Genomic DNA, 27148 nt, shown 5'->3' with positions numbered 1-27148 from the left:
TTTTTTTTTCTTATAAAACAAACAAAATCACCATGAAATATTCTCAGTAATTACAGAGGTTATTGTGAGTTAAAAGCAAAACAGAAGCTTCTCATGCATCACTTCTAAAATCCTTTTCCCCTCTCTCTGGGGGCTGAAGGCAATTTACCATCTACCCTCAAGAGAGGGGAAAAGGGAGCAGAACATTTTTAAGAGCTTTCTTTAAAGTGGTGTGTGTGGAGAAATCATCACTACAAATCTAAAATGAGGTTACTCTTTAAAAACTCCTAAACTAAAGTACCAAGGGACACTAAACTCCCAAAAACAGATGGTAACTCAATTGCTTAAGGTGATAGAAATGGTTAGAGGATGCTGATAGCATGAAGGAATCGGACTAAACCCCTCTCATCTCTAGTCACAGCTCTTCATCAAGTCACAACACATCACACTACTACCACTCCCCCTCCTCATCACACTGAAAAAATAAAACCCACCTCTAATGTTTTTAATGCTACTCAAGTTTGTTGAAAAATAAAATTTCATTTGGCTGCCACTGCTACTTGGTGTCTAGCTTGGCCATTTCTTGCACGTAGATGCCGATGCTTTCACTGTCGAAGAGCAGGAAGTAAATGTTCTTCAAGGAGGAAGAGCTGGTGCCATCAAAATGGGTGGAAATAGCTCTGAGAGTAACCTGGGCTGCCGTCTGTTTTGGGAAGCAGTTTCTGTGTGGGAGGGGAAGAGAAGAGCACAGGTGAGTGTCACAGGGCAGGCACTGGGTACATGTGATGGTGAAAACAACCAGCCAGCGCTGCTGCCAAGACAGTGCCAGTCACAGTCTGGCAAATCCAGAAGCAAACCCCAAGGTTTTGATAGCAATATTCACCTGCTGCTATATCAGTCTCCTTGCTGGCATAGCTGCTGTTTTCAGTTGCTTCTCCTTTTTATAACCACACAAAGGTTTTTTTTAATGCTCCCCCCCTTAGAATTAAACTTTTCCGTGCCATGCTGGGCAGGCTAGAAAGTTCAAAGGATGATTATGTTTTTCAGCTGAAAACTGAAAAAAAAAAACAACCAACAACAAAAAACCAAAACCAAAACATCACCTACTTAGCTGACTTCCTCACTCTGTCATTAAAAATACTTTGCTTGGGACTCCTGTGAAAATAATTGAAATTACAGCTCCAAGCCAAATTAAGGTCAAGACACACTCATTCACTCATTTTGATGGTAATATTCTCTAACCTACAATCTGAACAGCTAAAAGCTACCAGTTGTTACAGTATGTGGGCTTTTTGATTCCTATTTAGATTCTGCTGTGTGATAATGCTCCAGAGGAATTTTGATCCACGCCAAAAATAGTTGGTCAGCACAACCTAGGCCGTGCCCTTCCTCTGAGATAGGATTACATATAAAACTTTTGTGCTCTGAAAAAGGTTTGTCTAACTTATACTTATAGATCTTTGGTGGGGCTACAGCAGAATACACAGATAAGCCATTCCAGTGCCTAACAATCTTTACACTTGAGAGATTACAGTATTTCTTCTAACAGCATCCAGAACTGCCTTTGCAGTGTTTTTTCCTTCCCCCCCCATTTTTTGGTAACATTTGCATGTGTTTTGTATTTCACTTTCTATGTTTAGTACTTCTCACTTCTCTTTACTCAGTTTTATGTGAGTGATTTCAGACTACCTCTCATATTTATACTGAAAACCATCAAAAAGGTCTGGCTCAACTGAAATATCCCATCTATTGTAGCGTTACATCAGTTACTGCAAACAGTCCCAAGGATGGGACAGAGGAAAATGTAAAAAATTCACAGGACTGATGCAGCATAATTTGTGATCTACTCACAAAACCAGTATTTCCTGTGCAGACATGTAGGGAGAATAAAATGAAAACAAAGCCATTAAGTCCAGTTTGAAAAATTCTTCCCTTTTTTCAGAAAATTTTGAGGTCCTTTGATAAATCTTACCACTTGGTAACATTTATTCTATTTTCTGTTAGCAGGAGTAATTGTAAGAGCAACAGAGTGACACAGAACAAAGCAGCAGAAGGATCTGCATCAAGACTAATGGTCCAAGACTGGATTATTCTAATTCTATGCTCACAGAAGACAAGAGGTCTCAAAACTATTTCTATTGGCATTAAAAGTTACAGTTCATTTTTGAAAGGTACTCTTTATTATTAGAGTGTTAAAAAAAATTATCACGATTTGCTCTGACTGAAAACCATAAACAAAAAGATCTGTATATATAAAAAAATCACTAAATATTGCACTGCCCCTCTATTTATTCTTTTGTCCTGATTCATAAAAATATTATTCTACTTTAAGAATTGTCTGTGTAAAAATGGCACTTTCACCTCCTGTGTATTCAGTGATGTGGGGTGATTCCACTGATTAAAACACAGTTTTACTTTCATTTTACTCACTGTCGGGCCAACACAACTGGACTGTACTATGTGCTCTACTCTTTGGGCCCTACTACCAAAACCAGCAGATACATTTAAAATCAAATATAAGCCTTCAAACTCTTAACACAGAAGAACAAGTTCTGCAGTTAGCAGGGCTTGTCTAACGTTTCTTGTGATCAGAGACCAACAAACTGTTGGTTTAAAAAGAAGTTAAAAAGAAAAAAAAAAAAAAGAAAAAGATAAATACTTCGGATATCTTAGTCAACCACATTTTCTTTGCTAGTCACTGAGACAGAAACATGTAGCTTCACAGCTAGTTTCATAGTTCCCTTTTTAAAGCAAATATACATTTGAGAAACATTTTCTTTTGAAAAAAGAGATTTTGTGTGACTAGTCTGTTTAATAGATATTGCCAGGGTGACTTAAGTGAGCACCCCACACCTACTTACCTACCTCAGGTTGCATCCCTGTTACCTGCCCTCAGTTTTAATAAGACCCCTACAGCCAAACGAAGGGACCTGAGGGGGTGTAGGCCCGTAACAGAGGAAGGAAAATGAGTGCCCAGCAATACAAAACACAACAAGCCCACTCAGCTCTCCGGTGAGGTGGCTAATTTCTCTTCACAAAGGCTTTCTGGCAGTGTCCTGCCAGCGCTGCCCTCGAGGCTGGTTTCCCCTGGAGCAGCACGGTGTCGGATGGCAGGGGCAGAGGCAGGGTCACAGAGCAGAGGGCACCTCTCTGCCACAGCAGCAGCTCTCTGACAGCCAATTACACCACTGCTCCCTGACACAGAACCCTCCTGTGCAGCCAGAGTCCTACCTGCCGCTGGGAAACGGAGGGAACGCCACGGACTTCAACTTCTTGTCTTCTGCAGCTGTTAAGCAGTTCTTGACAGTCTCCTCGAGCTGCTCTTCACACTTGTCCGAGCCCCACTGTGGGATGTGACAGTGGATGACAAACTTTGCTGCTAGGCCGCTAGACTGAGTGAGTGCAGCTAACACAAACGGAAATGTAACATTTAGTGTCGAACAGGAACCACCCTGCGCTGACCTCTCAACCCAATGCACTTCTTAATTACATTACCTCTCCAAAGAAATACATTTGGAATTACGACACGCCACAGTGGCTCGCTCGCAATCATAATCTGACTGTCTCATCATTACCTTTGTGATCAATGGTTATTTCTTTGGAGACCAAAGAACCCAGAGCTCATTTGGTTAGCACACAGTTATTCAATAATGGTTTTCAGCTCTCTCATTCAGCATGGCCTCTGAGTTTTTTTTATGCAAAGTACTGAAACGTTGCCCTGAACGCAGCAGCGCTCATCCTCCATTTCTGCAGTGCTGTCACCAAATGCTTTGCACAAATATCCTGCATCATCATCACCATCATATTACAGCTCCAGAGTGTTGGGGAGTAATATTTACACAGCTGGGCAATTTCAGATAAGGACAAGAAAATCAAAGATGCTTGTTGAAAGTCCCCACCAGTTATGTCCAATTAGGAAACTCAGATTAATTTTTCAGAAAGCTTAATATTTCTCCAGGACCTGCAGAGTCCACAGCATGGCATCAGTTTGCTTTTGTTGTAACTGTGACCATCAGAACTACTGGAAATCTGGGTCTGGGGAATCTCAGGTTAAACTCTCTGATATTAGCTGTGCAGGATGAAATTAGCCCAAGGATGAAAAACTTTGATGTATTCACATGTCCACCATTACAGAGAAAAGCAGTTTACTTTGATTTTAGGGCAGATAAATTTGATTAGATGTGAAAGTGAAGCACATTATCTTGTATAAAAATTTCCCTGTCATTTGAGATTATAAAACTAGGCTACTCATTTAGAAAATTTCCAAAATGAGACAATTTAAAGCATTTACTTTCTTGAGTATTGAGATACTAAGTCAAATAAAACATATTATAACTTTCTGTAATCCGTCTTCCAGCCACCTTTAATCCCTATAAACTGGTTTAATTTGTCCACAAAGGAAAGCACAAGCTCAAGTCCCAACCCATTCACTGCTACAGATGCATTAAACCCTTGCAGGGAGCTCTTCTAATAATTTAGCTGTAGTGCCTGAGCAATTGCTCTTCCAAAAATCAGTACAAACAGAGCAGGAAAGATGGCACATAGGTGACAGCACAAGATTTTCTTAGTTTTAGGGCTCCTGCAGACAGAAGTTGCCTAAGAGAAATTAATCAGCCCAAAGACAGAACGTGCACAGCACACAGGTATCCTATTCCTCCTTTTTTGCCCCCTCAGCAGGTTGTTCACATCAGCAGCAGCTTCGAAGAGGAAACACTTACATCACACAAGCAAAGGCACATATATAATCCAGAACAGACCAGAATGTCCAGAGAAAAGAACACATGAAATGAGCTGGTTCCAAGGCAGACTGCAGTATCCTTTTTACCTTCAGCAACTTCCAAAGGTCCTTGAGATTTGCGAAGCTCTTTCACCGTTTCTAAAAACTCTTTTCCTCCAGCCTTTTCCAACGCCTTGCCTGCAAGGACACAGAGCAAAAGGCCTTGGCTTCAGAGCATCAGCGTGGAAAAACAACTCTGCATTCTTTCAAAGAACACTGTACACTTATTATCCTGTCTCCCTCTATCAGCAGCAGCTGATGTTTATGTTTGCCACTGTGCCTAGACACAGATAAAGTTACTTTTTATTGGTTTTGAAGAGCCCTCTATTATATTACTGGAAATGACTTTAATATAAATATCTGCAAGAAAGCTATCTTACTTACTCTGATTTATGGCTAAAATAGTGAGGATTTTCAGGACTCAGATTTTCAGCCTCCAGAATCAGTTCAGCATACAAACCCTACTACTTGCTGAAACAAACACAGCTGAGATGCCAGTGAAGGTCTTGATGACTACAAAACAATGATCTCAAAGCCTGTTACTAGATTCTGTGCCCCCCTACGTGAGGGACTAATAGCTTTTTACCTCCCTCCTGCTTCAATTTCTGTATTTGTAATGATAATATTTCCTTATTTCACATGAGCAGGATAAGGCTTTGTACATGAGTACTTCTAAATTATGTCATATCCTATACTGAAAAGCATAATTAGCAGTGCTATTAATGTATAAGTTTTGTAAGAGAAATTTCAGAGGCAAACATAAAAATAATCCAAGAAAAGACAGCAGTAATGATTATTTACACCTTTGCTGCTCATGTGCTTCAACCAATTATCTGTGTTTTGCTTGTCACAAGGCATCATTAAAAAAAACAAAACAAAGATAAATTAGTGATTAGCCTGTTATACCTAGCCAGATCCAGCCTGATTTTCAGAAGTGTTGTAAATGATACTTATGGCCTGGGGAAGATTCAGATGAAACAGGATGGGATCTCAGCAGGCAGCCAGTAGACCAGCTACTGTTCCAACTCTAGACCTGTTTCTTCTGCCTGTAGCAGAACCTCACCTATTTCCTCCTTGAGATCTATTTCAGCAGTTGTGGGGTGAACGATGCCTTCTACTTTCATGGAGCCAATATGGCTGATGTCACTCTGTGTCAGAGAAAGCTGAAAAATAATAATGAGGGGATAGGAAAAAAATAAAATAGTAATGCGAGTGCAAAAGCATTTTCATACCACAAAAAAAACTAAAATGAAAGAAGTCTGGATTCAGTCTTTCAGAGATCAGTTATTTTATTGTGTTCAGTGTGTGTGATTCTGATTTTCAGCTTTTGATTAATTAATTTGTACACTGCTCCAATTATTTGGTGATATGCCCACAGCTTGGGAGTTTGCTCCAGAGGAAGTTACTGCTAGAAAAATCAGTGTTCTAGCATCACACTTTGGAGAAAAAAGGGCTGATTTTGGAAATGCTTTGGTTTAAAGAGAAAAATAAAGAAACTAAAAAGTATTTCTCCTGTAGAAGCACTTGCCCTCAGAGAACTACTGTAAGGGGGCTGAGAAGATGGGCTGAGCACTATCCTGATCTATGAAGGCTTCACAAACCCAGAGATTAATTACCCATTCCTGGCATAAATAATAATAAAAAATTGATTATATTCCCATAGCTAAATCTGTAAGAAAACCTCCAGTTTAATTCAGAGGGTTCAAAAATTAAGGAAGACAAAAAACCCTCTTGTTCTTGGAGGGTACAGGGGAACAAAAAGTAATAAACACAGGGCACAGTCAATGGAACACCAAGGAGATGTATTTTGGTGGGACAGTTTTGTAACTCCGGCCAGGCAAGATGCCACAGCCTGTGCTGGGATGGAGCAGTAGGAATGTTCTGCAGCTCTGGTGAGGTCCTCAGTTGGAACACTGACAAAGCAGAGTCCCACAGCCCACTTTCAGATGGAGCACCCAGGCTTCTGGCACAAACCAACAAGCTCTGGGTGATCCTGGGACCTGGCCCAGAAATACTCTTTTAGAAACAGTAAATAGCCTAGAAGTTTAAACCTGGTTTGGCAGTATGTCAGCACAACACAGACAAAGCCAAACCGATCAAAACCCCAGTCCTGCTTAGGCCAAGAAATGACTCAGTGTGGATCTCTGCAGAGGGGCTGACCAGCACTTATCTGCAGACATACTTTTGAGACTTTGCCAATGACTTGAGCGAGTTTTGGCCTTAAATTTGGAACCACTAAGGCAGAACACAGAGATTTTGCAGTGCTGTTGGATCAAACTCATCCTTTTGTCAATGCCAGGCCCCACTGCTGTGATCCCAATCCGTTCTAACTTCATATTACCTTTTGTCCTGGCACAAGGCTCTTGGAGGACAAGATAGTGAAACCATCCCCAGGTCCATCCTCAGATGTTGAGTTTGAAGCTCCTTCTTTTTCATTGTCTTTTTGTTTGTTCTATTTGAGGGGACAAAAAAAGCAAGGAAGCAAGGACTCTCAAAAGGGAAAAAAAAAATCAACATATACCATTATTGAGTAATGGATAGATTTAATTAGTTACTATAAATCTAATCTTCTCAGATCGATATATTACTTGTAGCCTTCTAATCCCCAAAGATTATATAACAACAGAGGTCTGCTCTGTCTATATAATGTTAAACATCAGTGGTTCATCTGAGGTATTACATACATTTGTGGTTACATTCGGATTCGGGGCACCCACAGCCATCTGTAGTTTCACTAACAATTAAAGTTGTATTTATGGGTGGGTGTGTGCTAGTTTATTTTTGTTGCTAACAGAGCAGAGCTCATAATAAATCAGATTTAGTAACTTAGTAACCCAGTCAAATATCCCAATCTGAAGAAAAAACAACTTTGTGATCTGAAAAAAACCCTGTTAAGTCTCAGTTAATAAATCATAAATCCTTCTTGCTGCTTAGCTCCAGGAGCAGCAAACACACCAGCCCTGGAGGGCTGCAGGAGCATCTCCTCACATCTTTCAGTATTTGCTTTAAGGTATGTCAAGAAGCTAACTCTTCCTAACAAGTTCAAACTCTGATGTGCACAATTCAAAGTAAGGTGGTGGCTGAGATCAATACACAGAGGCATCCTAATAAACATCCTATTAAGCAACTCCTGTTTTCTTTTCAAAAGTTGTCTCTGCATATCCTCAGATACGGAACTCTACCAAAGCTTAAAGGCCTCTAGAAAAATGTGCTTAATGCAAGTTTAAAAGCTTAAGTCAAAGCTTAATATCATCTAATCCTACCCAAACAAAACCTAGCAGCATTTTAAGGTGCATGCTCTGGAACGACAAACCAAGAGCACTGATCTGGGTTACTGCTTTACCAAATTAAACCATTTTGGATAGTGACAGAGGAAGGGTAACCACGAGAGAAGGTGCAGTGCTCAAGTTCCGATTCATTTTTTCTTCTTTTAAAAACCACTAACAACAGCACAGCTAAGAACACATGGAACAAAGAGCTTGTCACAATGGCACTGCCATACCACGTCAGGACAAGTTCTCTGGGCAGTTAGGAAAATCTCTAACAGCAATTCAGCAACTGCACAAGGCTGAAGGCATGACATCCCTCCAGTAGACAATGTTTAAAAGCAAGAGCTCACTGCCACACAGTTAGTGTGGAGGTAAAGAGATTCCACACAGTTATCAAGAAAGTACTGCAAAGGGCAGCATGGAATGTGCACCTGCCTTGTGCTTACCTTTTTGGATGTCCGGGCCTTGGGAGACTTTGCCTTCTTCCCACTCTTTTTGTTCACCATGGATTTCCTCCCCTTCTTCTCAGGAGCAGGGGAAAGGATGGTCTCAGACTTGCCTTTGGCACCCCGTTTCTTGGCCAGAAGCTCAGGCTGAATTCTGGGCAGGACACCCCCACTTGCAATAGTCACACCTTTTAGCAACTGCCAGGAGAAGCAGTGTAGAGAAGCATATTACAGATCCTCTTACCCTGCACCACCAAAAAACTGTTAGGGAGAAAATCCACAATACAAAGGAACTTGGCAGGTGACAGCAAAGTCAGCCAGCACATCCTGGGAACTCTGCTGCTGTACAATCACTCTTGTCTCTTCCAGTGCAGTGATCCTTGTGTAAACTTGTCCTTGGTGACTCAGAAACACTGAGTGTGGGTAAAATAAGAAAAGTGCCTGTGGGCTGCTTAAGAAAGTGCCTGTCCCACAGCCCTGCTCAAAGGACTGGATGCAGACCCCTTTGGCAGGGAAACATGCAGTGACAAAGCAAGGAAGAGCCCCAAGGACCTGCTCTGCAGAGACAAACAACAGGAGTGGGCTGTGATATTATGTGGAGGACAATGTCTGGCTAATTCCTAACAGACAACACTGGATCTCTACAGATCCCAGTTCACAGGTCACCGGCCAGAACCACAGAGCTGGGAAAGGGCTGGTAGTGTTAGCATGCTTTTCCTTCTCTCCTGGCCTCTGCTTTGACTTTTCAGTCTGCTTGAGTAGAAACAGTCACATGACTTCATGGGCACCACATTTTCATTATTTAAAGCAGGCAAATTAAGTGCAGGAGTATTCAAAGTGTGAATGATGTCATCCATCTTAACATGGGGCCCACCAAGAAGAGATACTCTGATGCTGCCTGAACCTTTTTGGCATCCCTGAACAATACTATTTACAGGTCATCCTAATGATTTCTGTCCGCACTCACCAAGTTTAGCAGAAGTGAATCCACACGTGATCCTGAGAGTCAGAGCACTGCAAACAACAGCTAATGGGCAAATGGGTGGGGAGGCAGCAACAGAGTGAGCCAGATCCCTACCCAAGACGGGCCTCACAGCCAGTATAATAGAAAACATGCATTTCTAAGCTTTTTGGGAAATGGTCTTGCAGAAGGTACATTTTCTTCAAGTGTTGCATGACCCTGAGAAGAATGAAGCATCAAGCCTACACACTTCAACAGGACCCACAGGCTACAAAAGAAGCAAAATTTATGTCCATAAGATTTAAGATAAGGTATCTCAGAACCTTTGGTTTTGTTTGCTTTTATTTAAGAGGGCACGGTCTTGCCTTCTGCTCTGACAACCACGTTCATGTCTCAGACTAAACTGTTTCCAGCCTTCCCCTATGCCACAGCACTTGACTCCTGCACTAAAAAGTGAACAGGTACCTGATTCAGTTCCTCATCATTTGCAACTGCCAGGAGGATGTGTCTGGGGGCAATTCTCCCTTTCTTGTTGTCCCGCGCCGCGTTTCCCGCCAGCTCTAGAATTTCAGCTGCAACACACCGAGATAGAAATGAGCAACAAAAATGCACCTCAGGTACACACTGCAGTCACGCTTTACATTCCTTCTGAATATCCATTTACCTTCTCGGGACGTTTCCAGATTTAAAGGGTCTTTGCTACGGAAAGGCAGAAACCAAATCCCACTCAATGTATTTGTAAATTTAGGTCAATTAATTTGTCCTTCCCGGTACCCCCCGAAGGAGAGCTAGCAGAAAATATGCTAAGCTTGGTTCATGTCATTTCTTTTACAAGCCCCAAGTCATAATTCTTTCAAAAAGACAAAAGAACTACCCTATAAAAATTAGCAGTCCAAAATTTAGCAGTAGCACCGTAACAACAGAACAGTCAAGCATGCAGTGAAACCCCAAACCTGGCACAGACAGCTCTGCCAAACAGCAAGGATTCTCAGGACCAGGTAAGATGAAGACTGAGGTGCATTTGAAGAAATACTTGGAAAGCCAACACACTAGCCAGGCACTGCTGGAATAAAAGGGCACTGAAAATCTGTGAGAAGCTTCATTTCAGGTCAAGATATGAGAGGTTTGCCTTAGGTGCAAGCAGAGACAACGTAAGAGCTTCAGTGCACGAAATATTGACAGAAGGTTCCTTCTACATCTCTGGGAACAGGAGTTCACTTCAAAAGCAGTTTCTCTAAATTAGCAGTAACATTTATACTGCAACCAAAGTCACCGAGCTTCTCCTAAGTGTTATGGAGGAAATATAGACACATCTTTCTAAGTTTACTTGGACTGCAGTAAACAATCATTAGAATTCATTAACTTACACAGTTTGGCCCCTACTCAGAAGCTATTTCTCAGGTGAGAACTCTACTGAAACACTGGGAAGGAAGAAGGGATTTTTTTCCCCCTCCCCTCCAAATAATCATAAAAATCATATTCAAACTTTGTTTCATTTTAAAAGCATACAGTGTCCCTGTCTTTTGGTTTTGGGGTTTGTTGTTTGCATTTGTTTGTGTTTTGCATTTCATACAGGGGTATGAAAACTACAGCCCATCAGTGTCCTAATGATACCTTACTCCTAAATAAAGAACTGTAACTATTATAAGAAGAAGAACTTTAATGAAGAATCTAGTGGAAACGTACATAATGCTGTCTGGATAAAATCCAGATGATTTCAACATGAGGCTTAGCTCTTGGCTCTTGGGAAAAATACAAGTTTTCAATATCACTCAGTAAGAATAACAAAAGTACATATTCGTCTTCCAGTTTTCACTAGTACACAGTGAACGTATTTAAATGAATGCTGGAGATGTAAAAGCCTATATTTTTAAATTTATGTACATATTCACAGTGAATTGTAGGAGTTAGGGGAGGAACCTCTCAGCTCTAGCATTTCCTAGAGTCTGTCCTGGATTTTAAGAGAGACTGAAAAGAAATTCTGCATAATCCAGCTATAATTCACCCCCACGGGGCTGGAAGTTTCAGACCCTCTCCCAGGCCTCTGCCAGTGGAGCTAAGGCAGCAGCAGACAGCAGGAACAGATTCCATCCATTGTGCAGACCAGCAGAGAGCAAGAAAAGAGACCCAGGCTTCTCCAGTGGGTTTTGCAGATGTGTGCTGATAGCAAAGGAAAACTGCATCGGGGGGGAAAAAAAAAAATCCAAAAAAGCAACACATACTTACCTGCATGGGAACTGAAGTTCTTTCAGGTGTGCCAACAACAGGCACATCCTGCTACCTGTGTGCTCACCCCACTCCCCCAGGTTTGGGTCCTTTGGCCAGCAGCATCCTGATGGTGCACCCAAATGTCCTCTGCCTAATGTCAAGAGCAAAAAAGGCAGAACACTCAAATGCCAGCCATCCACCACAGGACACTGGGAAGAAGGGAATCCGAGGCAGAGGTGATGTATGGCAGATTGTGGAAAATGTATATACAACTTACCAAAGGATGCCAAATATCTGCATAGGTAAATAATCACCTCACCTCTTTCTAACGGTGGTTTATATGCATATTTTTCTAATGGTAGAGGCAGGGACTCACAGTCTTAATAATATAAAATGGCACTTGCAAAATACACATCAAAACTAGAGGCTTCAGTTGTCACATCCTCTGCTGATAATAACAGATTCGTAAAGAAAATGCTTTACATTTCAAGAAGAAACATCTTAACAGCTGAGGTTACCTAAATTCTAAGACTAGTCCGAGAATATAGGTCCTACAACAAAAGCATGTACTACAACAAGCTCTCTGGCAGTCGGGCATCTTGATATTCTCAGCCATAACTTGGTTTTACTTTATGTGCTCTCAGCAGCAGGCAGTAAGAATTAAAGCGAAATCTGAAACAACCTTGCTTCCCTCAAGATTCAAAACCCACAAAGATGCCTCCACACCAGAAGTGTAACTTCAAGTCCAGACATCTTCAGCACAGGGGGGCTACAAGCAAACCAGCTCCTTGAGGGACTCTGGCACACATCGAATGCTGGGCTACAAAGCAGTGCCCAGAACTCTCCACTGCTATACCCAACACCTCTTTTTAAAGTATCTTTAAAGGAGCCTTTTCTTTTGTTTGATAAGCACTCGGACCAGGGAAGAATATAACTCCCAGCCGACACGAGCAGCAGCCAAGCCATGACCTGAATGGGATTACATCTCCTCATCCTGTGACATACCAGAAAAAAAGAGGTTTCTCTGGCTGATGGATCAACACATTTGGAGTGTCTGTGAAGTAAAAGCCTCCTAGCCAGGCCAAAGGTATTTGTTCAGCTGAGCTCAGCCTGTTTCTGTGAAGCTGGACTGATAAGAAAGGTCTATGAGAATTACGGATAGCAAACTGGAAAGATTTCATACAGGTTATTTATCTTGTTGTCCACCTCCCCTTTAGGATAAGCTGTGTGAGGCAGATCATGCCAGGTGATTTCTGTGAAGGAAGAAGCCTTTCTTGGTGATGTGTTCTGCCCTAATTTAGAGGGGATGGCTTTCCATTGGCGTCTTCCATGAGTTCCTCTGAGCAGCACCCCCTTCACATGACTTCTGCCTCCTAACCAAGGGGCCTCTGCATTCTCTGCCTGCTTTTTGGGAAGGTGCACTGTGGGACACATGCAGCTGATGTTTGATTTAGATGACTGTGACTGCAGTCAGCCCTGTGCACACTCAGAGCATGAGTCTGCTGCAGACTCCATAAATCCAATGGGACCGAGTCCAATTTTCCAGAGCTTTAACTCTGAAGCCAGTGGAGCCCAACGCTGTTCCAGCAAACAAAACTTTCTAGACAGGAATTAAGCTGCAGTTTTGCAATATGATTTTCCAGCCTAAGATATAAAACAGCATAGAGAGATTTAAATGAAAGGCATAGAGATCACCCTTCCCCTTTTGTAAAGCATCAAATCTCTGCCCAAATGCAGAGAAGCACTCAGGGATTTAGAGAAGTTCTCATGAATGCCTTAACACAACAAAAATATATGGTTTGACCTGCTTCTGTGAAACAGCTAAAAAGCCAGACTCCCTTATTGCCACTGTCCCAGATTTAGCCTGAAGCAGTTCCCCTGCATGCAGCCTTTCATCCTGAGTAACCAGCATTTCCTAGCTGCAAGTCCATGAGAAAAGAATGGCATTTGTAACAGGAAGCATCAGATAATGTTAAGAAAATTTGCCAGTTTGACATGTAATACCCTCTTTAACAACAGCCTTGGAAAAACACATTTTGTTTCTACAGGCTTACCAAAACCAAAGACTTTATTCACACAAAGTATTAGGAATAACTAGATCAGCAGGATTAGATGTTGCCACACTGTTTTTTTAATCGAACTCTCCACCTTTGTAGTATTTCCAAACAAAACTCTGGACGGAGCACAGAAACTTTGTTTTGGAAAGGCCACTATCCACCAGCAATAGGTGTTTGCTCAGAAACATTACTCCATTCTATGACAATATATGCAGGCTTGGGTTCTCTGCTCAACCAAGCAGCTTAAAATAGCATTCCTTTACAATTTATGTGGGCTCCCAGCCCACACCTCTAGCAATTTTCTTGCCCGGTTCACTACACATTCTTTTTTTTTTCCTAAAACAAAGAGTAGGCCCACACATAATCTGTCCATATAATATTAATGACCCAAATTAAACTGCATTTACTAGCCAGGAGCAGAGCCAAGATACACATTGTTCTAGTTCAGGTAATAGGTCAACAGTGCTGACCATAACTCAGTCTGCACTACTGAAATGCTGCACACACCAGATGTGCTGCTGACAATTTATTACTGCACCTTGTAATAATTGCCACAGTTCAGAACAAGCATCTCCAAATGTTTATCCTAGAAGCTCCTTTGAATGCTCTGGATCCATGTGGAGTGGGAAAAGAAAAGACATATTCCTCCCCAGACAGAGGGTCAGCAGAGTCACAGTGCAGCATATTATGTTATAAAAGTTAGTGTGATTTCTTCAATACAAGCAATACTTTGTCACTCCAGCTCCAGAAGTAGCCTCAGAAAACAACAAAAAAAGTCAATTCTCATCCTGCAATGTACCAGCACAAACATGGAAGCTTCTGTAATATGCTATTAGGCATCATCAGAAATTTAATTTTAATGGTGAAATTAGTGAAATTTAATAGCGAGATTTTATATTTTCTCCACACCTTTGAAAGAAAATAGTGCTTTTATTGCCTGGTAGTGAGAACAGGCCTTCATGTGTAAAAAAGACAGAGATGTTTATGTAAAGCCTGGCATGCTTTTACATGGACACCAAGGCTCCATGCAAGCTTCTTCCTGCCACTTTGGCAATAAACTATGCTCCTGAAACACAATCCACTCAACTAATTCCATCCAGGCTGTGGCTCCTCACTGATTCTCTAATGCACCTCAGTCTTGATCTGTAACACCTGAGTAACCTGAACCAGAATCCTCTCTGCACGGTGAGTTCTAACAATTTCCTAAAGTGTTATTTTCCATAATTAAATAAGAAACTGAGCAGATGTGACCACAGGACACTCCGAAACATTACTGTACAGAATCACAGGATATTGTATCACCACGTGACACCTGCCCCTTCCTCTGAGTTCAGTTTCAGAAAGGAAGGAAAAAGAAAACTTGGGGTACATGGGAAGATTTAAACCCTGAAGCACTTTCTTTACACGCTTACACAAAGCAAAAGTGTTTTTAAAATACAAAAGAACAACCTTTATATTTCATAACACTTTTGACACTGTCCCGTAAGGAGAAACACAGCCAGCAAAACAGTTCGCTCACTTGAAAAGCACAAAAGATGTACAAGGTAGGTTTACTTTTTTTCTCCTGTTATTCACAGAATCACAGAATCTGCTGAGCTGGAAGGGACCCATAAGGATCATCGAGTCCAACTCCTGGCCCTGCACAGGACCATCCCCAAGAGTCACACCATGGGCCTGAGAGGATCATTCAAACACTCCTTGAGCTCTGCCAGCCTTGGTGCTGTGACCCCCACCTGGGGAGCCCAACCACCCTCCGGGGGAAGAACCTTGTTCTAATATCCAACCTAAATCTTCTCTGGCACAACTTCAGGCCACTCCCTCAGGTCCTGTCACTGGTCACATTTAGGTGTGTCAAAAGCTTAACATAATAATATAATATCAGTTATTATCCTGTCCAGCTGGTGCCTCCATAGGAGAAAACTTCCACCCTTGGCCTCTTCAAGAAACAAGTTAACCTCCTCAGCGTTTTTAGCAAACATCAGCAAGTGCTGCACTGGCAGAGCCTGATTTTCAGAAGTGCTCCACACGCTCCTGCCCCATCCCTTGGACATGCCTGGCTCCTGTGCGTGCTCAGCAGCTGCAGGCCCAGGTTCTTGGTTTACCTGCGAGGTACTCTATGACAGCTGCCATGTACACGGGCGCTCCCACACCAATCCGGTACTTGTACGTCCCTTTCTTCAGGTAGCGCATCATCCTCCCCACGGGGAAAATGACACCGGCCCTGCTGGAACGGGACAGTTTGGACATTTTCTTCTTCCCGCTCCGGCCCGACATCTCGCAGCCTTGTGCTTCTCACCCCCCTGGTGACTCCGAACACCTTGCTCCAAATCCACAAGCTGCAAGAGAAGGCAAACAGGGTCGGTGTTCAGCGCGTGGGAAACATCTCTATGCATTGTTGTTGTTGTTCCAGGAGGAAAAAAAATCCAAGCCCGCCCTCAATACCTGAGGCATTATTCATTAAAAGTTGGATAACTGGGATATTTGCTGTAACTTTGCTTTTGAACTGCACCGTCAGGAAAGCAATATCAGGAATAAAGAAAACAAACCTCATTTTTCTCCGTATTTTTCACGAGATTACAGGCAAACAGGCAACAAACCCTGGAATCTGCCACTCTACTCCAAAGGATGCGAGTGGTCCTATTACACCCCTAGTTCACAGCCAAATAATGGGGATGTTTTAACTCTGTTTACAAAACCTGGTTTTAACTCCATTTTGACAGCTGCCCTGGAGGCCCAATTACCAGCCTGGTTACTCTTCTGAAGCCAACGAAGAGCAGGTCTGCCACAGGTGGTATTTCTGTCAGTGAAGGCACAGCTACTTCATTCCCAGTATTCGTTCACCCCAGTGAAACGAGGAAACACAAGGAGGGAGATAATTTGGGGGTGAAAAAATAAACTATGAATTTAGGTGATATTGTTAAACTTTATCACAATCTTCATTTTAAACAGTCTTCCGGAAAAATAAAAATATATTTCATTTGACACCATGGCAAGCCCTCAGGAACAATCAACATTCACCCAAGCAGGGCACAGAAATCTGTTTCAGTCTTATCCTGATTATTATAAATGAAGTGCATGTACAAAGAGAGTCATCTGTCCATACAAAGCCAGGCATTCCCAGAAACCATCTCATCCATAACAGCCAAAGCCAAGGGGCAGTTTCTACAATAACCCAAGTTGAACACTGGTTTCGTTTATGGTGTCAAGGAAAACAATATCAGCAGGGATCTATAAAACCCTGGCATGTCCTTGTGGATCGGCCAATTTTTTTATTCCGTGTGCAACACATTACGTGGGCATGATAAGAAAAGTTGGGAAAGATTAAAGCAGTAAACCTATCAGACAGGGACACGTCAAAATTGCTGTTGCTCATCATCCCACTCCAAGCTCCCTGCTGACTGCCAGCCTGGAATCACGAGTGGTGGTAAAAGGGAAGGTAGAAAGGGGAGTGGGGAGACATGACAAGTTTAAGAGATTGCTTCAGAGATGTAAGAGGATGCTGCGAAGGTGGAGAGAGTGAGTGTTCCCTACAGCAGTGGCTCTCACAGAAACTGTGTAGCAGGGGGGGAGCAGAGCACCGGACTCGGTCAGACAGGAGGCAGCAGAACCTTCCCACAGCTTTAAAACAGTTACAGAATGAATGCCAGAAATCACCGGACAGCATTGGATCTGCCCTGGGACTGGAGGTGATCTCCCAAGGCCCTTTCCTCAATGAAACTTGCGATTTGTGACAAACTCCTTACAAACTTTCAGTTTCATAATAATAACAACCCTTAAAGTGTGTCTTTTTCATTCGAGGTAACCGACACTCAAACTACTGAATAAAGGTAGGGAAGTAGGTTTCTTAGCTGTCAGAGGAGCCAGTTTCTGGAACAGCCTTCACTTCTGAGCAACACGAGCAACAGTAACTCATTTTAAGGTGGAACTTAATAAGTGTATGCAAGTAGGGCAGGAACTGGTTCCACCACCCAAGAGTTCAGTCCACCACTGAAATCCCTACAGAGAGCCATGCTGGCAGAGTACACTACATGTATCAAAATCATATTAAGCTCACTCCTCATATGTTTGTTCCCATAGTATCAAATCCCACTTGCTTGTAAATCAATGAGAAAAGGCAAACATCAAGAGATTACACCCACAGAAAATACCATAGTTGTACTTGATCTCTGTGATAGAAAATCCAAACATATTTGTATATAACTAACCACATTGCCCTGGGCATGCTGTAGCATTATATAAATTTATGTTTAATTACTCACTTCTGTCTCATTCTTCCATTGCCTCACTCAACATTCCACCCTGTCTACTCCTTTATTTTCCCCTTCTCTCTCACAGCAAGCCTCAGTAATTTTTATCCCCCTGCTGCCAAGCCAACTTTTGGAATCCCAAAATATTTTTCCAAATACTCTGCAGCTGACAGAGCAGGTTATGATTGTGGGACTTTTTGAGATACATTTGTAAATACAAAAGAGGTTTCAAAACTCTGCTAGCACTGTCTCTCTCTCTCTTCTTTGCAACTTAACGTGGACCAGGGTACACTGAGGAGCAATACAGACAACACTGTGTTCTTGTCTTGTCTTGAATCCCACAGGAGGCAATTTTTTGGTAGAAAGCCAAGCTATGGCATAGTCACATCAGCTCCTGTGGACCTGGACAAAGAAATGTGCACATCAGCTCCTGCGGACCTGGACAAAGGAATCCCACAGGCAAGGGTTTGGTTTCCTTTGCAGCACCATCACCTTGGAGGATGCCCCTGAGCTCAGCCCTGCCACAGTTAGGTAGGGCACTCACCTGGACTGCAACCAACAGGTAAAGAGCTACAAGTTGGGCACTGCCATCCTAATTATTCTCTTCTGATGACACAGCCAAGCCTCAAGGGCTTCTCATTTGAAAAGCTCTCGAGTCTACCCACATGAATTCCCTCTGTGCCAGCTGATTCATCATCTCTACGTTTGTCCTCACAAAGCACAGCCTCCATTTAAAGATACGCCTGTGCCGTTCGTGCGAAGTCCGTCCTCGCTGAGCTGGAAGAGTCTATATCTGGCTACCATGACATCACGAGGCCTGGGCAATTTAAAGTGATTAATTTTCCCAATCCCTTAATTGGTCACAGCACACTCCTACTCTGCCATGACTCCAACATCCCTGTGTTGCTATGGGGGATTGAGCAGCTACCACATCTCCCAGAGCTCTCTGTGATGGAAACAGGGTAGACTTCTGCAAGATGGGCGTTCATCTGTTGAGTTTTACCTTCTTCAGAGCCCAGATAATCAGTGACATTTTCCTTCTGCCTGCTGGAGAGAGCTCTGCCTCCTCACCTCTCTCAGGTAGGTCTGCTTTGGCCACTGGTAGGGTTCCTTCTCTGCAGACGTGACCACCCTCTTTTCTCCCACCACAGTTATCAGCAGAGGGTAAGGACTGCTCCACAAGGACACTGAGATGACAGACTGCCCTGGGATATTCCTCTCACCATTGTGCCATCTGCATCTCACACCACATCCCAGTGGATCAAGCTTTACCACAGCCACCTTAAAAACACATTTCTGTCCATCCTACACAGGTTTGAGAGTTTGAAGAACAAACTCTCATAATCATCTTTGGACAGGAAAAGCACATGTAACTTTTGGAAAATATAAACAACTTGCTGACACAGAAACAGATGAAACCCCCAAAAGAACCTGGACTTGGCCAGAAAACAATTTCAGAAATTAGAGTGTCAAGATGGTGCCAGAAAGCAGGGACTCACATCAGAGAGTTCAGTGCTGTACAAAATGCCTAAGAGACACCAAATCTAAATTTTTCTCTAAGAAAAACCACAGACAACAGTAAAAGAAAGATTAGTTTGAACAATATAGCACCAAAACTCTTGCAACACTGGTGGAGAATAGTAAATTCTGAGGAGGAGGAATTGCTTTTTGTTTTTAAATAGCCAAATGGATTTTACACACGTGATGCGGGATTTCCCAAGAGGGATTGAAAACACTTGGCTGTTATTTAATAGCTGTTACCCCAGAACAGCAGAGTGGTTTGCAGAACCAGGCTGGCAGTACTTAGAATCACAGAATGGTTTGGATTGGAAGGAACCTTAAAGCTCATCTCATTCCACCCCCTGCCATGGGCAGGGACACCTTCCACTAGACCAGGTTGCTCCAAGCCCTGTCCAACCTGGCCTTGGACACTTCCAGGGATGGGGCAGCCACAGCTTCTCTGGGCAACCTGTGCCAGGGCCTCAGCACCCTCACAGGGAAGAATTTCTTCCACATATCTAATGTAAATCTCTTTTAGTTTAAAACCAATCCCCTTTGTCCTGCCCATGTAAAAAGTCCCTCTTTCTCTTTTTTATTCAAGTACTGGAAGGCTGCAATAAGGTCTCCCTGGATCCTTCTCTTCTCCAGATGAACACCCCCATCTCTCCCAGCCTGGCTCCAGAGCAGAGGGGCTCCAGCCCTCAGAGCATCTTGACTTCCAAACACCGAGAGAGCTCGAACTCGGCAGGCAAAGACTGAAACAAAGGACACGTGGGACTATCAACACACTTGCACTGTCCTCATCTCCAGCCAAAGATCTACTAGAACAGTTACGAGCTGACAAGGAACCCACAAACGTTTTATCGCGGGCCAACTTCGGCTGCACACTCATATACACACAAGATACTTGTGAAAAATAATCCAGGAGCCCCAGAGCAGGTGCTGGTTACGCGAATGCCCGCGGTGAGGCACACGCAGGGCACAAACACAGCGCTGTGCAGCGGGCAGGCGGGGTATCCCCCGGACCCCAGGAGCAGGCACAGAGCGCGTTCCTGCGAAAGCAGCTTCCCGAGCACCCCAAACCCCGGGGCGCCTGCCTGGGCAGCTCCCCCTCACAAAGCACAGCGGCTGAAGGGATGGGCCTGGCTATTGACACCCAGACCGAGCGTCCGGAGCCGTTTGAGCGCGGCCGGACCAGGGGAACGCCCCGTCCCGCCTCAGAGCCCGCCCCGCGCCCCTCTGGGCCCGCCCGCTCCGCGCGCGCCTCGACGTTGCCCACACACCACCGCCCCGCCCACCCCCGCGCTGATTGGCCGCTGCGGCAGCCCGGGCCACGGGGAAAGCGCGCTGATTGGCCGCGAGCCGCTTGATGGACGGGCGAGGGGCGGGCGGTGCCGCCCTGGCGCGCAGGCGCGCTGGGGCGCGGCGGGGTGTGGTGCGGGGGGTGTGGCCGCGGCTTTCCCGCGCAAACGCTCCCCCCCCACGCCCCCTCCCCGCCCTCAGCGTTCGCCGCCGCTGCCGAGGCTTCGCCCGCTGCCCCGCTGAGGGGCGGCGGCGGCGCGGCCTCGACACGGGAAGCGCGGCGGGGGCGAAGAGGAGGCAGCGAGCGAGGAAGAGCCGCCCCCCCCCCGTCCCCCCGCCCCCACACACACACACACACACACACACACACACACCCTCCCTCCCCGGGGCCGGCCCCGCGCGCGCCGCCGCCTCGCGACCCCCGCCCCCCTCACGGCCGCCCCCCCCCTCCCCTCACGGCCCCGGCCGGACCTGCCCGAAGAAAGGCATCGGCGGCGGCGGGAAGAGAAGGAGGAAGAGGAGGAGGAGGAGGAGGAGGTGGGTCGTGCGGCCGGGCAGAGGGGGAAGGAGAGGAGCAGGGCCGGCCTCGCCGCGGCCCCCGGAGCCCCCGCGCCGCCGCTCCCCTCACCTGCCGCCGCCGCCGCCGCCGCCGCCTCCTCCTCCTCCTTCTTCTTCTCCCGTCCTCTTTTTCCTCCCCCTCTTTTCCTCCTCTCCTTGCCCCCCCTCGCCTGCCCTCCCCACTCTCGCTGTCGGGCTCCCCCCGCCCTCGCTCCGCCTCGGCAGCTCTGCCCGTATTGTATGTTCCGATGGCGATGGCGGCTGCTGCTGAGGGGGGCGGCAGGGGCTTCCTCCCGCTCCGCACATACCGCCTCTAGGAGGAGTCACTGCAGCCCGGGCCCGCAACAACCCCCCTCTGTCGGCTGCCGCCCTCCTTGCCCGGGCCCCAGGGCTGCAGCGGGGGCAGGAACCCCCTCCCCGCCCAGCGGGGAAAGGGTCCCCTTGGCCCCGGTCCCAGTGGGCTTGTGGCGGTCGGGAGCATAAAGGCAGAAAGCCTTCCCATCCTTCCCCAGGGTGGGGGAGTTTGGAGACGGGAGAGGTTTCAAGGCAACCCCAGCTTGGGCTGAAGCTCGTGAGTCGCCTGTTTTTTGTTACAGGGAGCCACCCGTCCCTCTGTCCCTTTAGCAAGGTGACCCGCGTGCCTCGCCACGGTGCCTCCAGCCCAAATATTCCAGCATCCCCAAGCTGGCTGGGAACGGCCGTAACAAAGAGTGTCGGCGGCTCTTTGTGTCGTCTGGCGTTCCGGGCTCTCGCAGGCTTTCCAACTCATCCACGGGGGCTGCAAACTTCCCTTCTGAACGAAAGCTGAGGGCTTTGCTTTGCTTCCCCGCAGCCACACGGATTCAGGAGCTTGAACTCCGAGAGACGCAATAAGCGATTGTGTTGGCAGCGCCAAATCCGTGAGCGCGGGATGGTGCAGACAGAAGAGTGCAGGTTACCTCTAACCTCAGGTACATTGTTATATGAAACTGGGTTTATATCATCATGCCTATACAAATACTTTGTGTCGTTGCACCAATTTCACAATAAAGACATTTGAGGGCTACTGTAACGCACTAGGAGATACATTGTTAACCCAGACCACTCCAACCCGCGGTGTTACTTCAGGAGGGTGTCTGGGAACAACGGAGTGATAAAGAGTCATCCATGGTTTCAGCTTTCCCTTTGTTGCTGTAAAAAAATCATGCAGATTCGCTGGAGTTTGGTTTTTGGCTCTGCCAAAGTAAACAATTTTGTGTCTGTATAGAATTGGATTTGGTGGGGAAAAGAAGCAATGGAATATTCCCTCAGGTTATATTAATTGTGGATTGCACCATCTCCTGAAGAAAAAGGGCATGAGGTGAGGACCTGTGTTTTCCTGGGCTACTCTGTGACCTTGAGTAAGGCATTTCAAACACACAGCTGTATTTTGACTGTCATTAAAACGGAAATAAAAATATCTTGCCTCTTTTTAAGCAATGAGTAAGAGCTTTAACACATTTCTGTGGATTAATGCTTTGGAGTCTATTCCCCACTTCTTTTTGAAAACAAGGTCAAGGTGCTTTGAAATCATAAGAGAAAAACCTCACATGTGCGAGTGACTTTTATTTTACAGGTAATGGAAAGTCTTACCTGGATCTTCCCTGCTGAGGCTTGGAATTTAGCAAAGGAAAAAGATACCTGTAAGACTTGTCAGTGTACTGAACCATACTGGGAGGGCAGGAGGAATCTGAAGAAGATTTTCAAGCACTTAAGCATGAAAATAAATGACAACATAAAACCCATGTGAAGAAGGAAGTAAAGCATTTACGTTTGTCTTATTTCCAGATACAAATAATTGCATCCAATAACCCTCACACTCATGCATGTGATACATAGCTTTGTAATCAAATATAATTTGAGATGAGGCAAAATAAGCATCCCAAGTTTTTGAAAACATTCCCAGTTTAACATCAAGTAGTTGCTGTGTGATAAGAACACAAATGTGTGGGAGGCCTTTCAAGGAAAAAAAAAAGTCTTTATGTGAGGCAAGCTTTCAACGTTAGGACAACTCACTCTGTTTACAGCAACATTTTTCTGTTTATAAACAACATTCCCCATAAGGAAACGGGAATTCTGGAGAAGTGTGAGAGAGGACATAAAGGATTTTCACAATATAACAGTTTTTATCTTTAAGCCAGTCATAGATGTCTGCAGTTATAGACCAGTTTTCCTACTGTTGTGATTTTTAATAGTCCCATAAACTCAATTTCCCCTCCTTATTTCTCCAGTGGATACAACCTCTATCCTTAACCTAAATATTAACAGGATTATATGGATGTTTTTTGTTGCTTCGAGTGTTTCTGGAATATTCTGAGTTGCTTTGTGACACTAGAATAAAGAATTTTTTAGCAGATCAGACCAAGGCAGCATCTGGAGAGAGTTCCCACACGTGTGAACTGCTCTGCAGTAACCACACTTTTGGAACCAGCGGCTAAAAGACCTATTTTTTTGGCCACAGTAGCTGTGTGTCGTGGCCGCTTAGCCCTGGTTGTTCAGGGAAGAACTGTTACTAACTAACATTGTGCGAGGGAAAAACGCGCAGCGCAGGATTGAAGAGCTTTCCCCACTCAGCAGGAGCGGGGCCTGCCCTCACGAGGTTGTGCAAAGACCATCTGCCGGTTGCCTTCCGAGCGCAAATACAATCTGTTACTTTGTCAAAATAAACAACAGATCCATCGGAGGAGCATTTACAGAGTGCTGACTGCCTGACTCCCCAGCTATGGGAAAACCAGCCTGTTTATGGCACCGTCACTTTGGGCCAGAAGCTGTTACATCTCAAACACTGTAATGAATATTTCATAGCTCTGGCACCAGGAGTTACAGCTTCACTCTCGCTCAGGCTGGCAGGTGTCCAGGGTCTCCCTGGCAGGGCGGGAACCTCAAGTGCTCCAAAAGCTCTGTTTCACGGGAGTATATAATCCAGGAATCTGATCAACCAGTGTAAGCGCTGCCCTGTCGTTGGGATAACCAAACACGGTCAAAGCTGATGTGTGTCAATATTGTGGCAGCAGAGCACAGATGTAATAACCAAGTTCTGCAAATACTCTGTACTTCTGTAAGGAGTTCTTTGAGCCCTTTTTAACCCTTCCTCCGCCCTCCATACTGCTTACGGGGTTGTTATGCTGCTAGGTTGGGCACAGAAAAGCTAAATCCCAACTTTCTGGAGAGCTCTCTTTTAAGTAGCATTTTTTAAATTAGACCATCCCACATACTTCAGAATTTAACGTTTTTGTGTGTGTCAGATTCTGACATATGGTGTATAAAGTAGGCTCACTAGCTGCAGTCACAGATTAGTTATAATCTGTAAGCAATGAGAGAGGTCTTTCCTGCCCAAACACCAACTGATTCCAAAGGTTTAATGCTGGTTATTAGCTTAAAAAAATATAAAAAATGCGTTTTCATCCTTGTTATTTAAAAGCAGGTTTTAATCCTTGTTACTTGTCCTTAAATGCAGCAATGCAGACTGCAGAGATCATTGTCTTAATTATTCCTTAGTCATGTAAGTAAAAATATTAATCGAATACAAATATCTGAGTCATGTTTAATCACAATAATCATGACTTTTTTTGGTTTTTTTGGTCTAATGGAGATTTACAAATATATCTTTCAGAATTATGGAAACTCCAGATCTGTGCTGCAGGGGACATGCTTAGCAAACTGGCATTTCACATACGAAATATATCATATTTCCCACTTCTCACAGTTGTTGCAAAGGGGTCTTATATCTGATGGATTTTTCTGTGCCAGCAGAGATGTCTGTCCCCTCGCAGTTACACTCTTTGGTGCAGTTTGGAGCAGTGACACACGTTTCCTTTCTCCTCTGGTGGCACAAACAAGCACATCCTCTCCCTGGATGGGACCACTAAGCTCCAAGTTCTTTTCAGAGAAGCTTCACAGGTCAGGACTGCACAGCACTGCTTGTTTGTCTGCTTTCATAATTGATCCTGAGTTTGATTTAAAACAAGACAATTTACTTCATTAACTACTTTTCCTGCTAACTGCAGAGCCCTTAGGGGGGGAAAAAAAAAATCTCAGCTGTGACACATAAATAAATGAAAATGCCTTGAAACAAGCCTCCCTTGGGTCTGAGGCAGCACACAACAAACCTCCAGAACGTTTATTTATTGCACCAGTGCAAGATTTCACTACTCTCCCAGGGTGCAGCAATACACATCCAGGAGCCATCATTTTTATAAAGCAAGAGTGACCTTGAAGCCTTCAGGAATGATAAAAGCCATAAGTTTCAAACACATTCTCCATTCCAAGCTGGAGCATCGAAACATGTCCGTTTTCCTAAATAACTTGATGCATCAGTCACTGCTAAACTTCCAGATCCTTGAGGGTTTTGCCTTACGCTCCGAGGCCCATTGTATCTGTACCCAGAGGAGGTCAGGAGCAAAGCACACACTGTTGCTGTCTGTTCAGGAGCTAATGGTTGTTCAGCACGTGGCTTTCATTCCAAGGAACCACCACTGTGATTTGGGCTCACACAGATACACACCCGAGCACACAGGAGAGCAGGAGGGGGGGAGAGGATGGACACCTAAGCTGAGGGCAACAGAGAGATGGATGGACACCTTCTCTTTGGTTCTGTCTGCTTTGAGGAAAGACAGACAATACCCACGGCTGATAATTATGATCATTTTAGCGTGGGCATGACTAGAGAGTCAGTCTCTACTTTCCTCTGGTCTTCCCTCTCTCCCCTCTTTGCCCTTGCCCTCTCAGTTCCACAATTAGTGTGGCTTTGTGTTTTATGACTAATTAACACTGTAAGAGTGGGCTCCAGTAAGGCTGTTCATGCCATAGGAGGGCTCAGGCTGCCTTTCTCCCAAGCACATTCCCCAGTGTCCAGCACTGTGTCTCAGCCGGGGTTGCTGCCTTTCCCTTTGCCCAGGCACTGGGAAGGACTCTGTCCTCTCTCCAGCTGTCCAGTTTCATAGTGACAACAGTACTTTGGAGAATTCTGCCCTGCTAAATTGGTTGACATTTCCCACCGAGTTCCACAGTTCCCGGGCCTGATGGCAAACAGCAGATGGCGCGGTTGTCTCAGGAGATGAGCCTAAAACCCGACATGGGAAGTGAATTCACCTCTATGGGCATTTATGAGTTATGATCTGCATGTGGTGTCATTTACAAAAGACAGAAACTAGTTGTACATAAACAGGGATTTTTATAGAAGGGAGAAGAAGGTATGTACATCACAGGTAACAAATGCAGACTGTACTGGAATACGTATGTATGTATTTAATTTATAAATTAAAACAGAAACCTCACTAAAACATTGACACAAAGGAGTAAAGCTTCAACAGAAGGCACGGGCAGACTCCTCTTGGAAAACAGTAGGATGTCACTTCACATATTATGTTTACCATTACGACAACATTTTTCATTGCCTCCTGCTTGTTTTTTAGCCCTCCTTTGATTTTCCAAAAGTCCATTCCCCAGACTAACTTGCTCCTGGAACCTTTGTTCTCCTAATGTCATTACTAGGCTGAGGTATTTAAAATGGCAACATACAGCTCTGCGGAGCAGTTTTTATCACAGTATAAACCAGCACCTCTGAACAACATCAGCACTAGTTTCTTTATCTGACAAATCACTCTACTGAGGAGTGATTCAGTGAGTCCTGTAAGTGTGCCCTTAGTTTCCAGGCCAGGTGTGGTTTCATTGAAATCACTGGATTAATTAATGGACACAGGAAATGGGTAACTGAGGCCCAGCATTTGTTCTGACATTAAAATTCCTAAGCTATTCTTCATTCATATGGATGGAAATCATTTACCTGAATCCCTTTCCTCATGTTGAGTGCTTAGTCCTTTAGTG

The 27148-nt window shown here is 44.6% G+C and overlaps 1 protein-coding gene and 1 long non-coding RNA gene across 5 annotated transcripts; one reads left to right on the top strand and one right to left on the bottom strand.

Annotated features, from left to right (window-relative positions):
* On the bottom strand, positions 1 to 21630 carry LOC113955473 (core histone macro-H2A.2). Of its 3 annotated transcripts, none has more exons than XM_027661033.1 (9): positions 21613 to 21630; positions 15800 to 16033; positions 9898 to 10004; positions 8472 to 8669; positions 7098 to 7208; positions 5820 to 5919; positions 4805 to 4894; positions 3211 to 3385; positions 1 to 701 (listed from the first exon to the last, which is right to left on the bottom strand). In XM_027661033.1, the coding sequence occupies exons 2-9, from the start codon at positions 15969 to 15971 to the stop codon at positions 536 to 538; spliced, it is 1119 nt and encodes a 372-aa protein (XP_027516834.1). In that variant the 5' UTR covers positions 15972 to 16033; positions 21613 to 21630; the 3' UTR covers positions 1 to 535. The 3 variants fall into 3 exon arrangements, 2 of the variants coding, with proteins under 2 accessions (XP_027516834.1, XP_027516833.1); XM_027661032.1 differs by lacking the exon at positions 21613 to 21630 and adding an exon at positions 21375 to 21434; XR_003530573.1 differs by lacking the exon at positions 21613 to 21630 and having other exon boundaries at positions 594 to 701; positions 3211 to 3323; positions 15800 to 16024.
* LOC113955474 lies at positions 20948 to 23080 on the top strand. 2 transcript variants are annotated; one of them, XR_003530574.1, is made up of 3 exons: positions 20948 to 21283; positions 22137 to 22254; positions 22899 to 23080. It is a non-coding gene; the product is annotated as an uncharacterized LOC113955474 (long non-coding RNA). The 2 variants fall into 2 exon arrangements; XR_003530575.1 differs by having other exon boundaries at positions 21901 to 22254.
* Positions 23081 to 27148: the final 4068 nt, after the last annotated feature.

This window comes from Corapipo altera, unplaced genomic scaffold (assembly GCF_003945725.1).
Source record: "Corapipo altera isolate COAL_440 unplaced genomic scaffold, ASM394572v1 133, whole genome shotgun sequence".
NCBI lineage: Eukaryota > Metazoa > Chordata > Aves > Passeriformes > Pipridae > Corapipo > Corapipo altera.
Note: the sequence above shows the minus strand (reverse complement) of the source record. Positions and strands in the feature narration are given on the sequence as shown.

Bases quoted from the DNA above. Each gene is read 5' to 3' on its own strand.
- LOC113955473 (XM_027661033.1), bottom strand. From the start codon at position 15,971: ATGTCGGGCCGGAGCGGGAAGAAGAAAATGTCCAAACTGTCCCGTTCC. The intron at 10,005-15,799 runs GTAAACCAAGAA...GGTGTGTTGCAG, and splicing joins TGTCATAGAGTACCTCGCAG to CTGAAATTCTAGAGCTGGCG. The intron at 7,209-8,471 runs GTAAGCACAAGG...CCCCTCAAATAG, and splicing joins AGGCCCGGACATCCAAAAAG to AACAAACAAAAAGACAATGA.